The sequence below is a fragment of the Dipodomys merriami genome, unplaced genomic scaffold (assembly GCF_024711535.1).
Source record: "Dipodomys merriami isolate MVZ:Mamm:240054 unplaced genomic scaffold, mDipMer1.0.p SCAF_14, whole genome shotgun sequence".
Taxonomy (NCBI): Eukaryota; Metazoa; Chordata; class Mammalia; order Rodentia; family Heteromyidae; genus Dipodomys; species Dipodomys merriami.
The window spans coordinates 19,190,911-19,213,347 of record NW_027202715.1 but is presented as its reverse complement, the minus strand read 5'-3'; the positions used below and the strand labels follow the sequence as shown (position 1 = coordinate 19,213,347).

General features: G+C 43.4%; 1 protein-coding gene across 1 annotated transcript in view; it reads left to right on the top strand.

Annotated features, from left to right (window-relative positions):
* Positions 1 to 22,437, top strand: part of Macroh2a2 (macroH2A.2 histone) — a 33,845-nt gene that overhangs the window by 5,441 nt on the left and 5,967 nt on the right. Inside the window, exons 2-6 of the mRNA XM_070020933.1 lie at positions 9,944 to 10,174; positions 15,285 to 15,391; positions 17,984 to 18,181; positions 19,041 to 19,151; positions 20,811 to 20,910. Coding sequence (XP_069877034.1) covers positions 10,003 to 10,174; positions 15,285 to 15,391; positions 17,984 to 18,181; positions 19,041 to 19,151; positions 20,811 to 20,910 — 688 coding nt within the window. The 5' untranslated portion in view covers positions 9,944 to 10,002. The remainder of the gene's footprint in view (positions 1 to 9,943; positions 10,175 to 15,284; positions 15,392 to 17,983; positions 18,182 to 19,040; positions 19,152 to 20,810; positions 20,911 to 22,437) is intronic.

The window sequence follows — 22,437 nt, the reverse complement described above, 5'->3', positions numbered from 1 at the left end:
TGTAAGCCACTGGCACCCAATAGTGACCATATTTTTTTTAACCCAGAATGACAATATGACATGGTCCAATCAAAGAATTGGGGGGTTATTTCTGGATGTGAGCAGCAGTCTTAATGGTAGAGTTTAGAAGCCTAAATTTGAGGTGTTTCCATGACAATGGGACAAAGATATAATAAGATAAAAATCAGACCTATTCTGGATCCCGGACCCTGTCTATGCTGGGCTGGCCCTACCAATCCTCTAGACAGAGAATGAGGCAACTTGTACTTTTGACAACCTCCATTTCTCAATAAAATTAAGGAGTATAGTAGTGGAGGAGTTCACATAGGTAAAATCCAGGAGCTTATGCATTGACAGCACAGACCATTATGTCGGATGATAATTCACTGGGTTCCACATCAGAGTGGTACACTTCCAAATTGATGACTCTTCTGCAATTTTATTAAAGTAAAAATCCACTCAAGGGGCTGGGACTGTGGCTTAGTGGTAGAGTGCTTGCCTAGCATTCATGAGGCCCTGGGTTCAAATCCCCAGCACCACATAATCAGAAAAAGCCACAAGTGACATTGTGACTCAAGTGGTAGAGTGCTAGCCTTGAGCTGAAGAGCTGAGGAACAGTGCCCAGGCCCAGAGTTCAGGCCCACAACTGACAAAAAACAAACAACCAGAAAAAGCCAAAAGTGATGCTGTGGCTCAAGGGTAGAGTGCTAGCCTTGAGCAAAAGAAGCTCAGAAGAGACAATACTTAGGCCCTAAGTTCAAGCCCCAGGATTGGCAAAAAAAAAAAAAAAAAAAAATCCACTCAAATGTTTCCCCACACCGTCCCATCATTAAACTGAATTTGTTTTTTTGTTGTAAAGATACTATACAGAGGGTTACAGTTACATGAGTAAGGTAATGAGTACACTTCCTATTGAGCATTTACCCCCTCCATTGATTAAACTGAATTTTTACATTAGCCAATCTGTAGTCATTCCTAGAGGCAAAATTAAGGCGAATTGGGGGCCCACTTTTTCTTTTCTATGATTTTCACGGGCAGTGAGCTAGTGAGTGTAAAGGCAAGCTCTCTGGGTGTGGCTTCCTCTCTGGGTACTTTGTGTCTGCTTGTAACAGGGTCAGGAGGAATGGTTCATTGAGCATCTTCCTGTAACAGTATCAACTTTCTAGCTTGGGAGGACCTTGAAGGTCAGGAAGTGCAATGTTCTTAGGCAGAGCTATGCAGAGCCTGGGGCATGAAAACCACCCAGGTCCCAAGCACTTCCTTCTCCATCCAGGTCAGGTCTCCTCTCATGTGTATTAAATATTAGAGCTCCTACAAACTTTGGTCCAAGCCAAAGAAGAGTTCTGGCCAGGCACTGGTGGTGCACGCCTAGAATCCTAGTTACTCGGGAGGCTGGGGTCTGAAGATTGAAATTTGAAACCAGCCTAGGAGGAAAAATCCATGAAACTCTTATCTCCAGTTAACCACCAAAAGCTACAAGTAGAGCTGTGGCTCAAGTGATAGAGGGCTAGCTATGAGCACAAAAGCTCAGGACAGCACTCTGAGTTCAAGCCCCAGTACACACATGCACGTGCGCGTGTGTGCGTGCACACACACACACACACACACACACACACACACACACACACACACACACCCCAGAGTCCCAGTGTGCCAAAGTTCAGAGAAATCCTAAAAACCCTCATTCTCCATCTCTTAGTGCCCCTGGCATGGCTAAAGTGAGCACAAATGTTCTGCCTCTGAGTTACAAAAAATGTTCAGGCTTCCCTACTGTTCAGCATAAGTGAAAGGCTTATTTAAAAGGAATGATTTGCAATCATCATATAATTTAAATAAATTGGATTAATGCTTGGTTCTTAAATTCATGGTTAGTTAATTTGGTTAATTTCATCTGCATGTCATTTTGATGAAATTGCATTTGATGTAGCTCTTTACATTATAAATTGTTAATGTGTTTTAACATATATGACGATAAAATTATTGGCTATTCTCATTCACTTAAAGGTGGCCCTCAAAGAAAATGGTTTGGAAAGTATTACTTGTGCAATCATGATTTGCTCTTGGAGTTCATAAATGGGAGTGTAATAGAGTAAGAGATTTAGCTGGTGTTACTGAAATGGTTTTTACAGCTACCAAGCAATGCTAACAAATTATTATTATTTTAATACAGTAGTTAGGGTAATACATCAAAATATATTAGAATTCTATTAGGTGTGAAGCTGTATAAGAGATTTTCTTCATACCCTTTAAAATACCTTTCTCCACAGAGTTAACATATTTATATTGAATTCCCTAATGGTCTACTTAGTTTTATTTCATGTCATTTTCTTTTCCCAAAGGACAGTTTTGAACTGACAGCAGAAAGCTGCTTCATTTCAGTGTCTACTTCATGTTTCATAAATATTTACAATATAAAATATTCTGAAGCACAGCAGTACCTAGTGTATTAATGGTGGTTCGTATCCATGAGAAAACATTGTGAAGATTAACTGTGAACACATTTCCAAAATGTTCATACCACACCTGAGTCTATTAGGTACAGCAGTGTAAATTTCATGCTCATGACCATATCAAAAAACAGTATTTGAAGATTTTTGAAAAATTTACTTCTATCATTAAAAATCCATTTAAGGCCTCATTTCTTGATTTTAAATTATATATATGAAGGTATTCTGATATATATATATATATATATATATATATATATATATATTACTGAAGGATATGATCTCACGAATACTTTTGAATAAGCTCTCGTAATTTTAGATCCTTTGGCAAGTTATTCCTTGGTATGACAAAACCTAATATTTGTTCTCTCTCTCTCCCTCTCTTTCTTTGGCTCTGGCTTTCTCTCTGTCTCTCTCTCTCTCTTTCCCCCCCTCGTCCCCCCTACCCCCCTTTTTTTGGTCAGTCATGGGGCCTGAACTCTGGGCCTGGGCGCTGTCCCTCAGCTCTTCAGCTCAAGGCTAGCACTCTACCACTTGAGCCACAGCGCCACTTCCGGCTTTTTTTTTTTCTGCTTATGTGGTGCTGAGGAATCAAACCCAGGGCCTCATGCCTGCAAGCCAAACATCCTACCAATGAGCCACCTTCCCAGCCTTCCTCTCTCTCCTTTTAGGAAACTTTGGGCTACAGGCTGTAGGTCAGTTGTAGAGTGCTTATCTATTGTGCTTGAGATCCTGGATTCAATCATCAGCACTACAAAAATAAATAAATAAATAAAAATGAAAGTCTTTTTCTAGAAGCTTTATTAAAAAGCAGTTATTAAACTGGACATGGTGATATACATCTGTAATCCCAACACTGGAGTCTGTGGCAGGAAAATCATGGTTCCAGGCCAGCCTGGGCTGCACAGTGAGACCCTGTTTCAAAAAGCCAACCAGGAGCTGGGAATGTGGCTTAGTGGCAGAGTGCTTGCCTAGCATGCATCAAGCCCTGGGTTCAATTCCTCAGTACCAAATAAACAGAAAAAGCTGGAAGTGGTGCTGTGGCTCAAGTGGTAGCGCGCTAGCCTTGAGCAAAGGAAGCTCAGAGACATTGCCTAGGCCCTGAGTTCAAGCCCCAGGACTGGCAAAAAAAAAAAAAAAAAAGCCAACCAGATAGATAGATAGATAGATAGATATTTTAAATGGTCATTTAAATCAAGGCACTGAAAGCTTCTTGCTAATTTGCTGTGTCTTTTTAGTTTTAAAAAGAAGTGCCAAGAAGTTGTTTAAGGCATAAAAAAATTGATGCTCTCTTGTCAGCTCTTTATACTTGAAAAAGAGCTGACGTACAAGAAAAATAATGGTCTAAAGAATCCAGACCATTTTTTTAGGAAAGCAGTCTGTATGTGATTAAGTTTTCCATTCTTCACCAAAAGCAATTTATACAGTAAGGACAAATGCTAAGGGTTTGCCCTTTCTTTTTTTCCTCCCTCCTGGAATTGTAGTATAATTTGAAATATTGTTTGCAAGAATGCCATATGTTGCCACCATGCAAATACAGACACACTGAATTGGAGTCAATTATATCAATGCATGTTATAAATCTCTTGATATGAAATTTTATAATCTCCAATTATCTTCAGATCAGTTAGTTTCTAATGACTCACCTGATGATAGAAGTGATCTTAATTTTTAATATGGCATTATTATTTAATTATAAGATGGGTGAGCAGTTGTTCCTCACCAGTATATCCACTTCTAGGCTGATGTCCAAGCAAGGTTTGTTAAGATGTTAAAGGAAAATGACATTTCTAGTTTCCAGTTCAAAATGATGGACTGAGAGCATATGCTGTCCTTCCACACCATACCCCCTTCTTCCTCCCTAGAGCCCACAAAAATAATGATAAAGATGTGTAATGGTGTAATTAATGGGACACATCTGTAATCCCAACACTTGAGAGACTATCTCAAATTTGAAGCGGGGCTGGATTATACATAATGAGTTAATTTAATTAATTTTAAAGCACAGCAACAAAAGAGCAGGATTGGTGTTGGTTATTAGAAAGATCAGAGATAAGAGTGAAAGCAAGCCAGTCATGGTGGGACTAGCCTGTCATCCCAGCACTGGAGAGGATAAAGATGGTGAGTTCAAGACCTGCTTGAGCAACATTTGAAACCCTGACTCCAGATAAAGAAGGAAAGCAAAACGTTGTAAAGATGGGCAGGATGGCAAGTGGGAACTTGTTGAAAGCCTGTCCCTTGAGTAGCTAGGTGAATTAACTTCTCTTCCTTCTCAGCCTCTAGTAACTTAAAAATCTGGTGCTCACTGGGCACTGGTGGCTCATGCTTGTAATCTTAGCTACTCAGGACTCTGAGGTCTGAGGATCGTGGTTTGAAGCCAGCTGGTAGGAAAGTCCTTAAGATTCTTACCTCCTCCAATAAACCTCCTAAAACAAAACAAAACAAAAACAAAAATGAAAGTGGAACTGTGGCACCAAGTGGCAGAGCTCTAGCCTTGAGCCTTGAGCAAAAAGAGCTCAGGGATAGCACTCAAGCCCTGAATTCAAGCACCAGGACCAACTAAAACAACAACAAAAATACCTAGTGCTCATCTCTCAAGCTTACAATCTGAAGTTTCTACTCTAAAGAAATCAAATAACTACAGGGCTCATTTAAAGTTTTTAAGATGAGAGTGACTCTACAAAACAAATCTCCCCATTCTGGCCGTGGGAGCTTCATTTCCTTACGGACACCCTAGGGTGATTTCTGTTAGTTGGCAAGCTTGGCGTACACAACCAGCAGCCCCAAGTAGAAAGCCTACCTATTAAATACTAGTTACAGAAAGTTCTTCTACTTGCCTGTGGTAATCAACTATGTGCTTCATGCATAAGTGCCAGTGAATAACCAAAGGCCATTAGATGCTTAGGAAATCCAATGTAAAAGGTAAAGATGAAAATAAGTAGAACAACTTAGAGATCAGAAAGTAATCTTTAATTACTAAGCAGTTTGCAGACATGGTACACGCATAAAAGAACAGAATGCTATGAGAAAATAACAGAGCTCTTGATATTTACAATAGAATGATTAAATTAGATATTAGAAGGAGCAAAGAAATGAGAGAAAACGGTATAAAAGAGATTTGAAGGCACAATCAGGACATTTAACATCTGGTTTACAGGAAACCCAGGAGAAAAAGTAAATATGAACCTGGGGGATAATAGAGAAAAAGGCCCAAGTGATCCAGATTGAACTGACTTCCAAGTGCTGCATGGGATGAATGGAGAAGGGAGGGGGCCCACTAATGGCCGCAAAAGGCTGGAGCAAAATGATTTGGATGCCAGTCAGTACATATCTACTTAATGGTAATCCAATCCAGCATCATTCAATGAATGCAGTTCTGTTCATAAACAAAGTTTACTTCTCTATTCTGTTCCTGAAGAGTTCAATAAAGTATATAAGGACACCATAGGAAAGAAGTCATGGGATCATGGAGAAGCAGAGAAGGCAGGTCCCAGGATGATGGAGGGAAAAAACAACTCATGCATGTGTGGCACTACACAAACCTTCATGTAGCCATATTCTTTCTTCAAACATGTAAACAGACATAATGTATTATAGTCCTGAAGCTTTGCCTAATCAGAGCAAGATTGCTTAAAACAGAAGGCAAATAAGTGTAAACATTTCAATATTATGCAGATGCATAATATTTCAGTGAGTGCTTTGTCTTTAGATGGTAGATCTACATCATACTCAAACTCCCAGGATGCAAATACAAACTGCCCAAGTTTTGAACTTCTAGCTTCCCAAGACTGAATAAAGTGAGAGGAAAGGGTAAACTACCTGGAAGAGATAGAAGTTTGGGTTATAGTTTCTCCTTACTCCAGGCACAGGGGGCAGAGGTGGTCTTGGGACTTGGAGTCTTCTGAGTGGGCCCAAAGGTGCACTGCCTTTCCCCTGTGGCTAGGTTAAGTGGAACATGTCAGCTTATATCAGTCCCCTATCCCCACCCCTACATCCCCTGGGAATTCCTGATGCACTCAGACTGACTGTGGAAAGGGGTCTCAGAGCCCGACACCTCAAGAGCCCAAGAGATCTACACCTTGCTGCTAAAAGCACTGTGTCTTCTATTTCTAGGTAAAGCACATCCACCAGTCACCTGGCCCTGCATCCCAGCTCTGGCCCAGGCCCTTATGGAGAGGAAACTGAAATCACAGAAGGAAAGGCTTGCCACAAAGTGTGGGGGTGGGGGGGGTGGGGGGTGTCTACCATGTGGCAACTTCATGCAGGGTTGGACTGGTAGGGCACAATTCTGACCATTTAGCACACAGAGTGTCGTCCATGGGGCATATGTACCCTGTGATTGGCTTCTCAGGTGGTTTCCTTGGCAACGAGACTTCTTTATCCTCCCCACACAGACACACACTTGCCACGAACTGCAAAAAGCACTTAATTGGCTTAGTGAAATCACTAGCACATCTTTGAAAACCTGCATGGACTTCTGAACCCTAGAACAACTTCTCAAGAAGGCTATGCTAAGCTGGGCACTGGTGACTCACGCCTGTAATCCTAGCTATTCAGGAGGCTGAGATCTGAGGATTGCGGTTCAAAGCCAGCCCGGGCAGGAAAGTCCGTGAGATTCTTATCTCCAATAAAGCATTTGAAACCCGGAAGTGGTGCTGTGACTCAAGCGGTAGAGTGCTCACCTTGAACTGAAGAGCCCTGGGACAGAATTCAAGCCCCATAACCGACCAAAAAATAAAAATAAAAAGAAGGCTATGCTTCTTTACCAAAACATTTAAAAGCACATTTCAAAAAGTTTAAGCCAGAAGGACCTAAAGGATCAATTTAACCCCCTCTCAACTTGTATAGAAGAGGCCCCAGAGGCCCAAGCAGGTGACACAGGATGATCACATAGGAGTTATGTAGAAGTCAGACCATACCCAGCTTCCTACTTCCAGGCCTGGGATCTTTTTTCTCTACTAAGAGCCATTTGCCTTTTGAAAACCAGCACTCAGCCAGCATACACGTGTGGTGTGAGCACAGGGATCATGTAACATTGCCGAAAGTGTCCCCAGCCCCTAGCACAGCGCAGGCCAGCATCAGGTGCTCCATGCTTTCACCGAAGTCTGGCTCCAGGCTCCTCCATGTGTGCTAGTGTGCAGAGCTGGCTCCGGCCACATTTCGTGCATTTGTGACAGTGGCAGAGGTTCTCAACATGCAACACTGTTTGGCCCTTGTCTCTGTCCAGTAACATTTAGAGGCTATTTTTGCTTACCCTTGATTCATGATTACCAACAACCTGTGTTGGCAAAATGGCATATCAACTAAGCGTAGTAATCCTCCTGAACAGTTAATAATAACCTGGTGAGCCATGTAGTAAAATGCCCCAAGCTCGTTCATTCACCTCGGCTAGGTGATGCAGAGAAAGTGATGCTATGTAGTGATGATTCATCACTACGCAGAGACCAAACATTGCAGAAAATTCAACTCTAGGTTCACTCTTTAAACCAGATTACATAAATTCCAGTTTGGGCCATGTGTTCATTTAGTATTTTCTTTCCTCGCGCAGTTAATCACATACTCAGACTTGGTCCTTTGCCATCCTGGCTTTGAGAGAGGCTGAGAGGAAATGTGACATGGAAGCCTGGGGTGTATTCTGACTGACCATTTGCTAGTTCTCGTCATTACTCTGCAGTACCTTATTCCATACCATTACAACTTCTGGGTCGCTTCTGTTTTCAAGAATGCTATGTGATTGCAAAAGTTAAAAAAGGTGTTTGGACAAAGGCACAATGCCTAGGTGCCTCTGATCTTATGAAATAATATTTATCAAGATGAACTGCAGGAAATGGAAACGAAAGAGTTTTTTCTTCTTTGTTGTTGTTTTTGTCTTCTTTTTTTGTCTTGTTTGTTCATTTGTCTGTCTGGGGAGGGTAAGAGGATGCACAGAAATGGAGGGACAAGGGTGAACAAATGCAGCAGTTGAAAATAACAGCTATACAACTTGTGGGTGGGGATGGGAGGAAGGGACTGGGAGAGAGCAAGGGAAGGGGTAACATTGTCCCAAAAGAAATGTACTTATGCTGGGCACTAGTGGCTCATGCCTGTAATCCTACCTATTCAGGAGGCTAAGATCTGAGGACCATGGTACAAAGCCAGCCTGGGCAGGAAAGTCCATGAAACTTTTTTTTTTGGGGGGGTCCGGTCGTGGGGCCTGAACTCTGGGCCTGGGCGCTATCCCTCAGCTCTTCAGCTCAAGGCTAGCGCCACTTCCAGCTTTTTTTCTTTTTGCTTATGTGGTGCTGAGGAATCAAACCCAGGGCCTCATGCATGCAAGCACTCTACCACTGAGCCACCTTCCCAGCCCCTACATGAAACTCTTATATCCAATTAACCACCAGAAAACCAGAAGTAGAACTATACTCAAAGTGGTAGAGTGCTAGCCTGGAGGGAAAAAAAAAAGCTCAGGGACAGTGCCTAGGCCCTGAGTTCAAACCCCATGACCACGAAAATTTAAAAAAGAAATGTACTGATTAGCTGACTTGTGTCTGTGCATCACCTATGTAATAATGATTAAAAATAATTTTTAAAAAGGAAAAGATGTTCAGAATAAATAACAAATAAGCAGTAAATGCATATTAGCTCCAAATAATGTTGCTCAAAAGTAATTTTAATGAGTGATTATATAATTTTATAGACCTTTTTTGTGTATATATTTACACATATATAAATATATACATAGTTGTTGTTTTTTTAGACAGTCTAACTGCGTAACTCAGGATGGCCTCAAAATCATAATCTCCTGCTTCAGCCTTCCTAATGCTGGCATTACAGTTGTGCACCACCACACTTGGCTTGAGTGTTTGGGTTTTTTTGTTGTTGTTGCTGCTGCTGCTGCTGTACATATGACCTCAAGCTTCAGAGTTTTGAACAATACTAAAGTCTCTTCGAGTTCTGAAGTATGAAAGCTGACATCATCTCTTCTGTGAGCTACAGAGAAAGTGCTGGCACACAGGTTTCTTCTGAAGGCTCCAAGGGGAGAATCTATGGGCTCTGTCCCTACACCCACCACTCCTCATTGATTTCCTGCCTCTCTTAGGAGGACCCTGGAAATTATATGAGGTCACCCAGATCATCTGGGATAGTCTTCTTAATCTCCAGATCCTTACCTTTATCACATTTGCAAAGTTGCTTTGTCACAGGAAGCCACGCGCTCTGTTGTGGGGCTGAGAAAATTCATATTTAGGGATCATTGTGCAGCTGACTGCAGGACTATACCCTGTCTCTGCTGGGCAATTTTCTCTCCTCTGTAAGGTTAAGCTGCTGGCTGGAGGAGACTGGTTTGCGGATGGGCCACCCATTCCCTTCAGAGACCCCCCCCTACCTGGCTCTGTGCCCTCAGCACCTAGCACTCGCAGTCAGGTGTTAGTGGCAGCAATGTCCTAGGGTCATACCACTATGCCCATGTGTGCCACATTTCCTGCTACCTGTCCTCAACCCTGCTTTTTCCTTTCCAGCATTGTGTTAGTGCCAGGAGGCCAGTAAGTCAGCAAGCTGAGAGGGAAACTGAGGCAAAATGTCAGGGCGGAGTGGGAAGAAGAAAATGTCCAAGCTGTCCCGGTCAGCCAGGGCCGGCGTCATCTTTCCGGTGGGCAGGCTGATGCGCTACCTGAAGAAAGGGACTTTCAAGTACCGGATCAGCGTGGGCGCCCCGGTCTACATGGCGGCTGTCATCGAGTACCTGGCAGGTAAAGAAGCACCAGAGGCCTCCACCCACTCCCAACTCTCCGTCCTCCCCAGGCACTGCCCACACAGAGATTGGGGTGGGATGCTCCCGTCAGCCCAAGGCTCAGGTGGCTGGTGACAGGGTTTTTCCTGGTCTGTGGGGCCAAGGTGAGCTTCCACAGGCACTGGGGGGAAGATGAGAATGTGGGGAGGGACAGATTGCGAATATGACAGGCAACCACATGCAAGTGGCTCTTGTTCTGCCCCCAAAGCTTGATGTATGCAAATATGTAAATTAATTTACCTAAATTCTTGAAGGAGAGAAACTGCAGAGAGAATTTTGTGAACGGGGGAGAAGGTCTTGTCTTTACATCACATTGCTGACGAGGCATCTGTTTTCTGGCTGTATTTAAACTACGACTCAAGTCACATTTATTAGGACATTTAAAGCATCTTCAGGAGGTTCCATGAGGCCAGTATACCATCCTCATTTTGCTCTCCTTGCTGAGCTGGTTCTTAGTTTCTGTGGATACATAGGGAAAAGTATGTGCGTGCATGTATGTGTGTGTGTGTGTGTGTGTGTGTGTGTGTGTGTGAGAGAGAGAGAGAGAGAGAGAGAGGGGGGGGGGGACCAGTACAGGGGCTTGAACTTGGGACCTCATGATCTCCATTTTTGCTCAAGGCTGGCATTCTAACTACTTGATCCATATTTCCACGTAAGGCTTTTTGCTGGTTAATTGGAGATAAGAGTTTCAGATTTGACCTCCCCAGGCTGGCTTCAAACAAGGATCCTAAGATCTCAACCTCCTGAGTCGTTAGGATTATAGGCATGAGCCACCAGTGCCTGGTCATTATTTTTTCTGCTGATAACTGTCTTGCTTTTTGATGCATATTTTTGGGGATTTATTCTGTTTTTGTTTTTGTTTGGAGATAAGGTCTTGCTACATAGCCCAGGCAGGCCTCAAATCATAATTCTCTTGCTTCAACCTTCCAAAGGCCGGGATTACAGGTGTGAAGTACCATGCCTGGCTTGATCAGTATTATTTTAAAAGAAAGAAATTGTGTAGCAACCTTATGCAGCATACCAGGTTATTTAATACTGTACTAACTTCCATAGCATTCTGTCCCATTGTCCCAATAAATGTGCTCATTGTTTTGAAACCAAAAGTCTCCAATCTTTTATTGGGTATATAAGTGAGTTTTTGGTATACATAATATTCATTGCTTAATAATCTGGGAAAGAGTTTGCAGTGATTTAGCACTGATTTTCTACATTTCATTATGGAGATGCCATGTAAATATTTAACTCTAATGTTTATTTTATTCTAATTTTTTGTTAATCACATTTGCTTAGTTAATATGGCATATTTATGCCAAGTTTTTATTATCAACATAGATTTTATGGATGATGGCAATTTTATGTGCTATTTTATTTGAAATTAGGTTGATGGTAAAGACTTCTGCAGAATTGCCTGATAATTTATGGTTGTGGGTTTATGCCATTGTCCTGGCAGATTTCCTCAAAACACCACACACCACACACACACACACACACACACACACACACACACACGTGCATACACACACACACACACACACACAGTGCCTACACACACACAAAGGCTAAACACAGAGTGCCATCCATTCACACACATACACTCCACATAACATACATGCAAACATGGTGCCTACACAAACACATGCATACACACAGTGCCTACACACACAGAGTATCTGCATGCACACCCACAAACAGAACACATTTATGCAAACACACATAACTACACTTCCCCCCACCATTACCAATGGGACACGATTGGTACATTGCTTCTAGATTTCTAAGTGAAGAAGAAAAGGAATTTTTCTTAAAGGTGAAGTCATACTTTTTGATGTTGTTGTCGTTGTTGTTGTGGGGCCTGAACTCTGGGCCTGGGCACTGTCCCTCAGCTCTTCAGCTCAAGGCTAGTGCTTTACCACTTGAACCACAGTACCACTTCCGGCTTTTTCTGCTTATGTGGTGCTGAGGAATCGAACCCAGGGCCTCATGCATGCAAGGCAAGTACTCTAGCACTGAGCCACCTTCCCAGCCCAATATACTTTTTTCTTTTTGAGATGAAGTTTGCCTATGTATCTCAGGCTGGCCTTGAACTTAAGATCCTCCATCCTCAGGTTCCCCACTGCCAGAATTACAGGATCGTACCACCATTCCCAATTCATTCCTACTTGTTTTGTTGGGGTTTTTTCCATTCATACTTTTTAAGGAAAATGAGCTCAATTCAGCAGGACATTCCTCTAAAATTGAGGAATATATAAAAATAACAAGAGAAGAGTAGCCAGGCACTGGTGGCTCACCCCTCAATCCTAGCTACTCAGGAGGCTGAGATCAAGAGTTCAAAGCCAGCACAGGCAGGAAAGCCCGTGAGACTGTTATCTCTAATTAACCACCAGAAAACCAGAAGTGGAGCTGTGGCTTGAAGTGGCAAAGTGCTAGCCTTGAGCAAAAAGAGCTCAAGGATAGCGCCCAAGGCCTGAGTTCAAGCCCCACAACCAAAAGAGAGAGAGGGAGAGGAAGAAGAAGAGGAAGAGAGAGACACAGAGAGAGGGGAGGGGTAGAAAGCAATGCTTTTTACAAAATGGCCCCCAGATTTTGATAGCATATAAAATAACTTTGGGGAAGATCATTGTTAGCATTTTCACACCTACCAAGTGCCATGTTTGATAAAATCAGGGTCATATATATCCTGATAGTTATGTGGGAGACCCTGGAGCCCCAACATGCCTTCCTACCCAGGATTCATGGGTAGCATGTTTGTGAATTCAGTTTTCCCTATCTACTCTGCTTTAGGGTAGGGCAAAAGGGAAAAGGAGAATCTGTAGAAGGTTCTGGTGGAGGTAGCATGTTTGTGAATTCAGTTTTTCCTATCTACTCTGCTTTAGGGTAGGGCAAAAGGGAAAAGGAGAATCTGTACAAGGTTCTGGTGGAGGTAAAGACAGCTTTACCTACAGCACTATTTTTTTTCCCCTAGACTTGGCTCTACTCTATAGACTGAAATTTAGGTCCTAGGATTCTGTGTTAGGATTCACTTCTGCTAAATGTAATTTAAGCAAGAGAGTTTATTTTACTTTCATACAAAGGAAATCTAGAAAACACTGTCCAGTTCTTTTTTTCTGATTCAATATCCTTAGTCTTTTTTCTTTTTGTGGTCAGTCATGGGGCTTGAACTATGGGCCTGCGCACTGACCCTCAGCTCTTCAGTTCAAGTCTGGCGCTCTACCATTTGAGCCACAGTGCCACTTCTGGTTTTCTGAGTGCTTTATTGGAGATAGGAGTCTCACGAACTTTCCTCTCCTGAGCTGGCTTTGAATTGCAATCCTCAGATCTCAGCCTCCTGAGCAACTAGGATTACAGGTGTGAACTTCCAGCACCCAGCTTCCTTAGTTCTTTTTAAAAAACATTCATCATTTATTTATTTTGTGCCAGGACAGGTACTTGATCTCAGGGCCTCCCTTAAGCTTTTTCCCTAAAGGCTGGTGCTCTACCACTTGAATCATACTTGCACTAGTTTACTGGAGATAAGATCTCTCAGATTCTTGAGTTCAAGCCTCAGGACTGGCAAAAAAGAAAGAAGGAAGGAAGGAAGGAAGGAAGGAAGGAAGAAGGAAAGAAGGAAAAACACCATTCAACTTCTTCATAGCTAATACTGTGAGATTAAAAACAGTATTTTAATTTATGCTTGTGTTCTTGCCTGGCAGCAGCATAAAAAAAAAAAAACTATTTTTCATCAGCTCTTCCACATTTTGGTGCATTTCTCTAGACTCATTATTTGAAATGATTACCATGGATGTGATAAACGTTTCACGTTTAAGCTAAACACTGGAGTCTCACGCCTGTAATCCTAGTTAATCAGGAGCCTAAGATCTAAGGATCATGGTTCAAAGCCAGCCTGGGCCGAAGCCCCCAAGAAACTCTTTTTTTTTGGGGGGGTGGGTCTGGTCGTGGGGCCTGAACTCTGGGCCTGGGCACTGTCCCTCAGCTCTTCAGCTCAAGGCTAGTGCTCTACCACTTGAGCCACAGCGCCACTTCCGGCTTTTTTCTTTTTGCTTCTGTGGTTCTGAGGAATCAAACCCAGGGCCTCATGCATGCAAGGCAAGCACTCTACCACTGAGCCACCTTCCCAGCCCCCCAAGAGACTCTTATCTCCAATTAATCACCAGAAAACTAGAAGTGGAGCTGTGGCTAAAGTAGTAGAGCACTAGCCTTGAGCAAAAGAGCTCAGGGACAGCGCCCAGACCCTGAGTTCAAGCCTGATGACCAAGAGGGGGGAAAAAAAAGAGTCTCTCAGACTTTCCTGCCTGGTCTGGCTTGATCCTTGATCCTCAGATCTCAGCCTCCTGAGAAGAAGATTATAGGCATGAGCCATCAGCAGCTGGCTTTCCTACGTTTTGTTTGTTTTTTATCAAAGATGGCTACTCAAAGTCTAACCATCATGTCCTCCATACAGGAGTAGGAAGGGAAGAAGGGCAAAGCCCTTCATTGATGGCATGTTCCCAGAAACCCTAGAGCAACTACTTGTCTCCCATTGGTCAGAATTTAGTGACATGAGCACACAACAGAGGAGGATGGGAAGTGTAGCCTTTGTCCTACAGTTTCAGGCTTAACAGAAAATCAAGTGCCAATACAGAATTCACATAAACAATTAAAGATTTTTGCCCCAGGATTATATGTAAGGTCCTGCTAAAAATATCTTCCTCTTAATTTTCTGGATTTTTTTCTTTTGTCAGGCCTGGGGTTTGAACTCTGGGCCTGAGTGCTGAGCTCTTCAGCTCAAGACTAGCACTCTACCACTTGAGCCACAGTGCCACTTCCAGTTTTCTGGTGGTTAATTGGAGAGAAGTGTCTCATGGACATTCCTGCCCGGGCCGGCTTTGTACAGTGATCCTCAGATCTCAGCCTCCTGAGTAACTAGGATTACAGGGGTGACCCATGGGCATCTGGCTTTACTGGATTTCTTTTAGGCCCAGGTGAAAGAAGTCATGAATGAAACACAATGTCTAACTCTAAAGAAAAGGAACCCCACCCCCACCCCCGTCGGCTCCCAATCTGTGAATGTTAATGTCCTTTTGTAATTTCAGCGGAGATCCTAGAATTGGCTGGGAATGCTGCAAGGGACAACAAGAAGGCCCGGATAGCCCCAAGACACATCCTGTTGGCTGTTGCCAATGATGAAGAGCTCAACCAGGTATGTCTGAAGCACAGAGCACCTGTTAAAGGCTGGCCAGGCACAGCTGCAGGTGACTCTGCTGACCACCCTCACTCCCCTAGCGGTTCTTAGTCCCACCTACATAAAAACTGCAAACCAGGAAGGGGAGAAGAAATCCTGACATCCCTGTCATACGGAGTCACAATCAGGTCACCTCTTTTGCCTTCTGGATCTTGCCAGACCTTGTTTCCTCATGAAAGACCAGATCGGTGCTGCTGAAAGACACGCACACCCTCATTCTTGCCGTTTCTTCAAACCTCATGGATGGCTTCTTCCTTAGTTATTCATTGGCACTGACCCTTTACATTTTGGAATTCTCTCCAAAATCAACTGAATGCTCCCCGCCCCCATACCCAGTCTCCAGCCTGGGATACACAGGTAGTGGGAAAATGGTATAAGAATGTTTATATTTTGGGGCTGGGAAAGTGGCTCAGTGGTAGAGTGCTTGCCTTGCATGCCTGAGGCCCTGGGTTTGATTCCTCAGCACTACATAAGCAGAAAGAAAAAAGCCAGAAGTGGTGCTGTGGCTCAAGTGGTAGAGTGCTAGCCTTGAGCTGAAGAGCTGAGGGACAGTGCCCAGGCCCAGAGTTCAGGCCCCATAACCGGACCCCCCCCAAAAAAAGAATGTTTATATTTCTTTTTTTGGGGGGGTGGTTACTGGGGTTTGAACTCAGGATCTTGAATGTGTGTGAGCCTTGCTTCCAATCCTTTTTGCTTTGGAAATTTTAACAATATAATTTTATTGTTATCATGAAGGTATTGTACGGAGGGGTAATCATGTCACAATTCCGGTAATGTGAACATTTCTCTTTTGGACAATGTCACCCCTTCCTTTGCTCTCCCCCAGTTTGCTTTGGTTATTTTTTTTTTTTTGGTTGATTGTGGGGCTTGAACTCTGGGCCTGGGCGCTGTCCCTGCGCTCTTCAGCTCAAGACGAGCACTCTACCCCTTGAGCTGCAGCACCACTTCCGGTTTTCTAGTGGTTTATTGGAGATAAGAGTCTCACAGACTTTCCTTGTCCAGGCTGGCTTTGAACCTCGATCCTCAGATCTCAGCCTCCTGAGTAGCTAGGATTACAGGCATGAGTCACAGGCACCCAGCTGCTTTGGTTATTTTTGAAAGACGTTTTCTCCTTTTCCTCAGGCTGACCTGGACCACAATCGTCATATTTGTGCCTCCTACATGTGCCAGGATGACAGGCACGTGCTTCCATGCCCAGCTTTTTATTAGTTGAGATGGAGGTTTTTGCCAGCTTTTTGCCTGAGCTAACCTTAAACCAAAGTCTTCCCAATGTTCATTTCCAGAATAACTAGAATTACAGGAGTAAGCCACTGCACTTGCCTCCTATTTATTTTGAACCACATTCTTCTCAGACTATGGTAAAGAATGTGAATTTATTGCCAATCCATCAAAGACTGATAATTTCAAAAATGTAATAAAAATTGATTCTTAGAAAAATGTAAAAAGCAAAGACATACAGGCTACAAGACATAATAGATTCAATAGATATTCAGTAGCTGTCTATTTGCTGTGAAGGTTTCCAGATTCTTACTTTTGCATGGTTCTTTTATCATACAAGATATCTGAGCTTCTCTGGTCACAGGTGACCTAGCCAACAGTTGACATATGAGTCATATTCTGAGACCACTCGGCCTGGTGCTGCTTTAGGAGATGTAGAATATATTAGTGTATCAATACAAGTGGATTATTTGCAAATATATATATTAAACATATCAGTTTGGAGCTGGCACCAGTGGCTCACATCTATAAGCCTAGCTACTCGGAAGGCTGAGATCTGAGGATCGCAATTCAAAGCCAGCCTGGGTAAGAAAGTCTTTGAGACTCTTATCTCCGATTAACCACTAGAAGACCAGAATATATATATCAGAAGACCAGAATATATATATATATATCTATATATAGATATATAGATATATATATATATATTGGGAGGTGCATGACGAAACATCTTTTCCTGACAGGACACATACTCCACAGTGTGCAGCGCACTGCTGTGTTTTCTGCTCTCATCCCTATGTTGACCTTGGAACTTAGTTTTGTCCAACTGTGTTCCCCATGGATGAAGTCCTTTATCTCTGTTTTGTCTGGAATTCCAGTGTCTGGGCAGCATCCCTGGTTTTAATTCTTTTCATTTTGCTTTGCTTTGTTTTGCTTTTTGGTATGAGATCATAGCATGCTTTGATACCTACAGAGAGATGATTTTCTAACAAATAAAAGACAGGAAAACCAATTAAATTATGTATTATGAGGAAAGTAATGACTAGAGTCGAGCCTTGCTTTGCCAGTAATTAGAACTGAATCAAATCTAGAAGCAAGCTGGGCATGGCTGCATACTTCTATAATCCCAGCACTGGGGAGGGAGAGGCAGGAGGATCATGATTTTGAGGCCAGCCTTGGAAAGGTCCTGTCTCAAAAAGCCAAAACCTGGCAAGGAAGCTCAGTGTAGAGTGCCTGCTAGCATGCACAAGGTGCTGGATTTGATCCTCGGCACTGAAAAACAAAATCCAGAGCTAGCAACTTCTTTGCCAAAACATGTATTTTTCTCCCCAGCTGCTAAAAGGAGTGACCATTGCCAGTGGAGGTGTCCTGCCCAGAATTCACCCTGAACTGCTGGCCAAAAAACGAGGGACCAAAGGCAAGTCAGAAACTATCCTTTCCCCGCCCCCAGAGAAAAGAGGGAGGAAGGCCACATCAGGCAAAAAGGGAGGCAAGAAATCCAAGGCTGCCAAACCACGGACGTCCAAGAAGGTAAGCCAAGCACATTTCATGCAGGTATGCATGCCTTCCCAGGCTCATTGATTGCATCTTCCCAGAATTCACTTGTTAAAATCCAATAGAAAGCCAGGCACCCGTGGCTCACACCTGTAATCTTAGCTACTCAGGAGACTGAGATCTGAGAATCACAGTTCAAAGCCAGCCCTGGCAAGAAAGTCTGTACGAATCTTATCTCCAATAAACTACTCCCCAAAAAAACACAGAAGTGGAGCTGCGGCTCAAGTGATAAAGTACTAGCCTTGAGCAAAGGAAGCTCAGAGACAGTGCCCAGGCCTGAAGTTAAAGCCTCAGTACTAGCACCAAAAAAAAAAAAAAAAAAACAGACAAAAAATGAGACTAAGTGGTAAAAGGTGATGAGGACTAACTCCAGATCCCTCACCTATGAGACTATAGCTACAGGAGAGAGACAGAGATAAAGAGACAGAGAGAGACAGAGAGAGAGAGAGACTAGAGAGAGAGAGAGACAAAACAGTGTGTACTAGAGATTTCCAGACCCAAAGCATGCTGGATTAAAATCACTTTCACTGCCTATATTAGGCTACTTTCCATTATTGTGAGAAAATATCCCCTCCCTCCTCTCTTCTCCTCCCTACCCCCTTCCCCCCTCTCCCACTCCCTCACCCTCTACAAAGAGTATAGGCCTGAGACATGCCGTGCTTAGCAGGTACAGATGTCCAGGTTTGATCCCTAGCACTGTAAACAAAACAACAAAAACATAGCAGGATATAACACTTTCCTTCTACAAGTCCCAGACAGCCAAAAAAGGAGTTCCACAGGCACTCTGGGCTTTCTCTGGGTTGCTTTTCATCTGCCTTTCTGATTTTTACAACAGTCCAAACCAAAGGATAGTGACAAAGAAGGGACTTCAAATGCCACCTCTGAAGATGGGCCAGGGGATGGATTCACCATCCTGTCTTCAAAGAGCCTTGTTCTAGGACAGAAGGTAAGAAGAGTATCAACATACCTTGGTCAGCCAAAGGTCAACATAGAGGATCTTCCACATCAGTAGACAGGATAAGCATTAAATATTTTGCTAGGCTTGGCACTGTGGGCTGGGCGCTGGTGGCCCACACCTGTAATCCTAGCTACTCAGGAAGCTGAGATCTGAGGATTGAGGTTCAAAGCTAGCCCAAGCAGGAAAGCCCATGCAACTCATCTACAATTAACTACCAGAAAATGAAATGGTGGTGTGGCACAAAGTGGTAGAGTGGTAGAGTGCTAGCCTTGAGTAAAAGAGCTCAGGGTCAGCTCCCAGGCCCTGATTTCAAGCCCCAGAAACAACAACAACAACAACAAATTTGCTGGGAAATCTCCAAGTCCCAATTACTTATACACCCACCCCATCCCCTCAAAAAAATTCCATAGTTCACTGCTTCAGACAGCCTGGCTTTCATGATTTGATGGAATTCATCAGAAAAAGAAAACAGAATATATGTTTCCTGTATCTCTTTGGTGTGAGAAATGAATTATTTGCCAATAATTCAGTGTACATGCCTTTCTGGGCTGCAGGAATTAAAAAAAAAAACACAAGCAAACATAATTGTATATTTGAATAGTCTCCAGCTACACAATAAGCAGCCTGGCCAGACATGTAAATAATTCATCCTCACAGCATAAAGTTTACTGAGCAGACAATTTATCTGCACATAGAGAAATTCAGAGAGTCAGATCTCTGAATGTTGGCAGGTGCATGCAGTGAACTTCCCATTCCAGCTGCTGTGAAGTGCATGTTCTAAGAAGTCAAGTGTGGCAGGTTCCTAATTCATCTCCTCTGGGATCTAGGGGCAGGGAAGTAGAGAGGAGGGATCTATGTCTGATGATTAGTTTTCTCTCAAACTTGCCGAGGGAATCTTGAAGTTCTCCACCACACAGGGGGACTCTAGAAAAATGCTCTTTATTCTGCTCTGCATTGAACAGCCCCAAGATTGTGATCTCCAAATAGCAAGACAGTCAGAGCTCATCAAGACAGAGTCAACCCATTCCTTCCCTTCAACAAGATCATTGGCTGCAGCACCCATTCCCAAAGTTCCCTACTACTCCAGAACACTGGGACAGGGAAAGAGTCCCTGTCCTAACAACCCCAAGTCCTAGGCTCCCCTCCCTCCCAGATCCACTTGGGTACATCACCCCAAACCATAGCCACCAGCTTGGGAACTAAAGGCATTAGCTGCAAGGGAAAGAAAGAGATAGCAAGCCAGGTACTGGTAGTGCATGCCTGAAATCCTAGCTACTCAGGAGGCAGAGATCTGAAGATCTGAGAAAAATCTGTAAGACGCCTATCTCCAAGTAACTAGCAAAAACCTGGAAGTGTAAGTGTGATCCAAATAGTAGAGCACCAGCCATGAGTGAAAGCGCTAAGAGAGAATGCAAGGCCCTGAGTTCAAGCCCAAGTACTGGCCAAAAAAAAAAAAAATGACAAAATAGATTTGTTGCATGTTCCTAGCCTTGTAGGAACCCACTGGAAACCAAGCACTGGGACATAGGACATTGCTCTACATGCAGCTCTTAAGTCGGCAATTGGTCAGAATAACTGAGAGAGCTGATGAGGGTTTTCCGTGGGATTTAACGTTTCTCCTATTTTCCTATTTTCTTCCTAATGCAGCTGTCCCTGACCCAGAGTGACATCAGCCACATTGGCTCCATGAGAGTGGAGGGCATTGTCCACCCAACCACAGCCGAAATTGACCTCAAGGAAGACATAGGTAAGGCCCGGAGACTTCCGTAGCAGTGCGTGAATAGCCCAGTGTCCAGGCAAGGTCTTGAGAAGGCTGTAGCTGGGTGCTGGGTGCTGGGTGCCATCTTGCCCCTGAAGGTAATGCAATGATGTTACCAGAGGTTCACTCACTTGGTGTTAATATTTACTCATGGTTTGTTAAATCCCCATAGTCATGTCATATAGAAACAGATCATTAGTGTGCAGCTTTATGAATTTTTCTCAAAATGAATATCTCCATGCAACCAGCCCCTTGATAGGGAGGTAGATCCTCCCCAGTACCCCCAGAAACTCCTTAGCTCCCCACCACTGCCATTATCTCCTCCAAAAGAAACCAACACCTCGTCTTCTAGCAACACAGAGGGGTTCATCTGCTTTGAACTTTATTTAGATGAAATAATATGCTCTTTTTGCTCAGATTAGTGTTTGTGAAATCTGCCCAGGCACATGTGTGCACTTGTGTTCATCCATTTTCTTTGGTGTATATTACACCGCATGGATAAACCATCATTTTTGAATTCATTCTACAACTGACTGGGCCATCATAAACAGTATTGCTGTGAATATTGTTGAACATGTTTTGCATCAATTTCACATAATATTGTATTTAGCATATTGAGAATGCTATTGGTTAAAAAAAAAAAAAAAAAAAAAAGGAAAGGGACAGAGCCAAGTGTGATGGTGTATCCCTGTAATCACAAAATTGGGAGAAGGGGGCTGGGAAGGTGGCTCAGTGGTAGAGCGCTTGCCTTGCATGCCTGAGGCCCTGGGTTCGATTCCTCAGCACCACATAAGCAAAAAGAAAAAAGCCGGAAGTGGCGCTATGGCTCAAGTGGTAGAGCGCTAGCCTTGAGCTGAAGAGCTGAGGGACAGCACCCAGACCCAGAGTTCAGGCCCCATGACCGGACCCAAAAAACAAAAACAAAAACAAACAAACAAAAAAAACTGGAAGAAGAAGGGAAGAGTAGTCTGGGCTACATAACAGAATCCTGCCTCAGAAAGCAAAACACAACAAGGATGGGGGAGGACTCCTAGAAAAAATTAAGCTATCGTTAAGCTAGGTGCCAGTGCCTCACACCTATAAGCCTAGCTACTCAGGAGGCTGAGATCTGAGGATCATGGTTCAAAGCCAACCTGGGCAGGAAAAGTCGGTGAGACTCTTACCTCCAATAAACTACTAGAAAGCCAGAAGTGGCACTGTGACTCAAGTGGTAGAATGCTGGCCTTGAGCTGAAGAGTGCAGGGATAGTTCCCAAGTCTAGAGTTCAAGTCCCATGACCAACAAAAGAAAAAAGAAAAAATTAAGCTATCTTTAAATCTATGCCCTTTGACTTATTTAACCAGTGCTCTCCCAGCATGAGTTGGGGAGAGAGCTGTTGCTGGGAAAGGAGGAGCTTAGGGCTGTGGTTTAAACTGTCCAGGGAGGTCACAGGCACCACGCAAGCCAAGTCACCATGGTCACATGTTGACTGCCCTAAACTCTCCATTGAAAAGTAAAGTGGACAAAGAAAAGCCT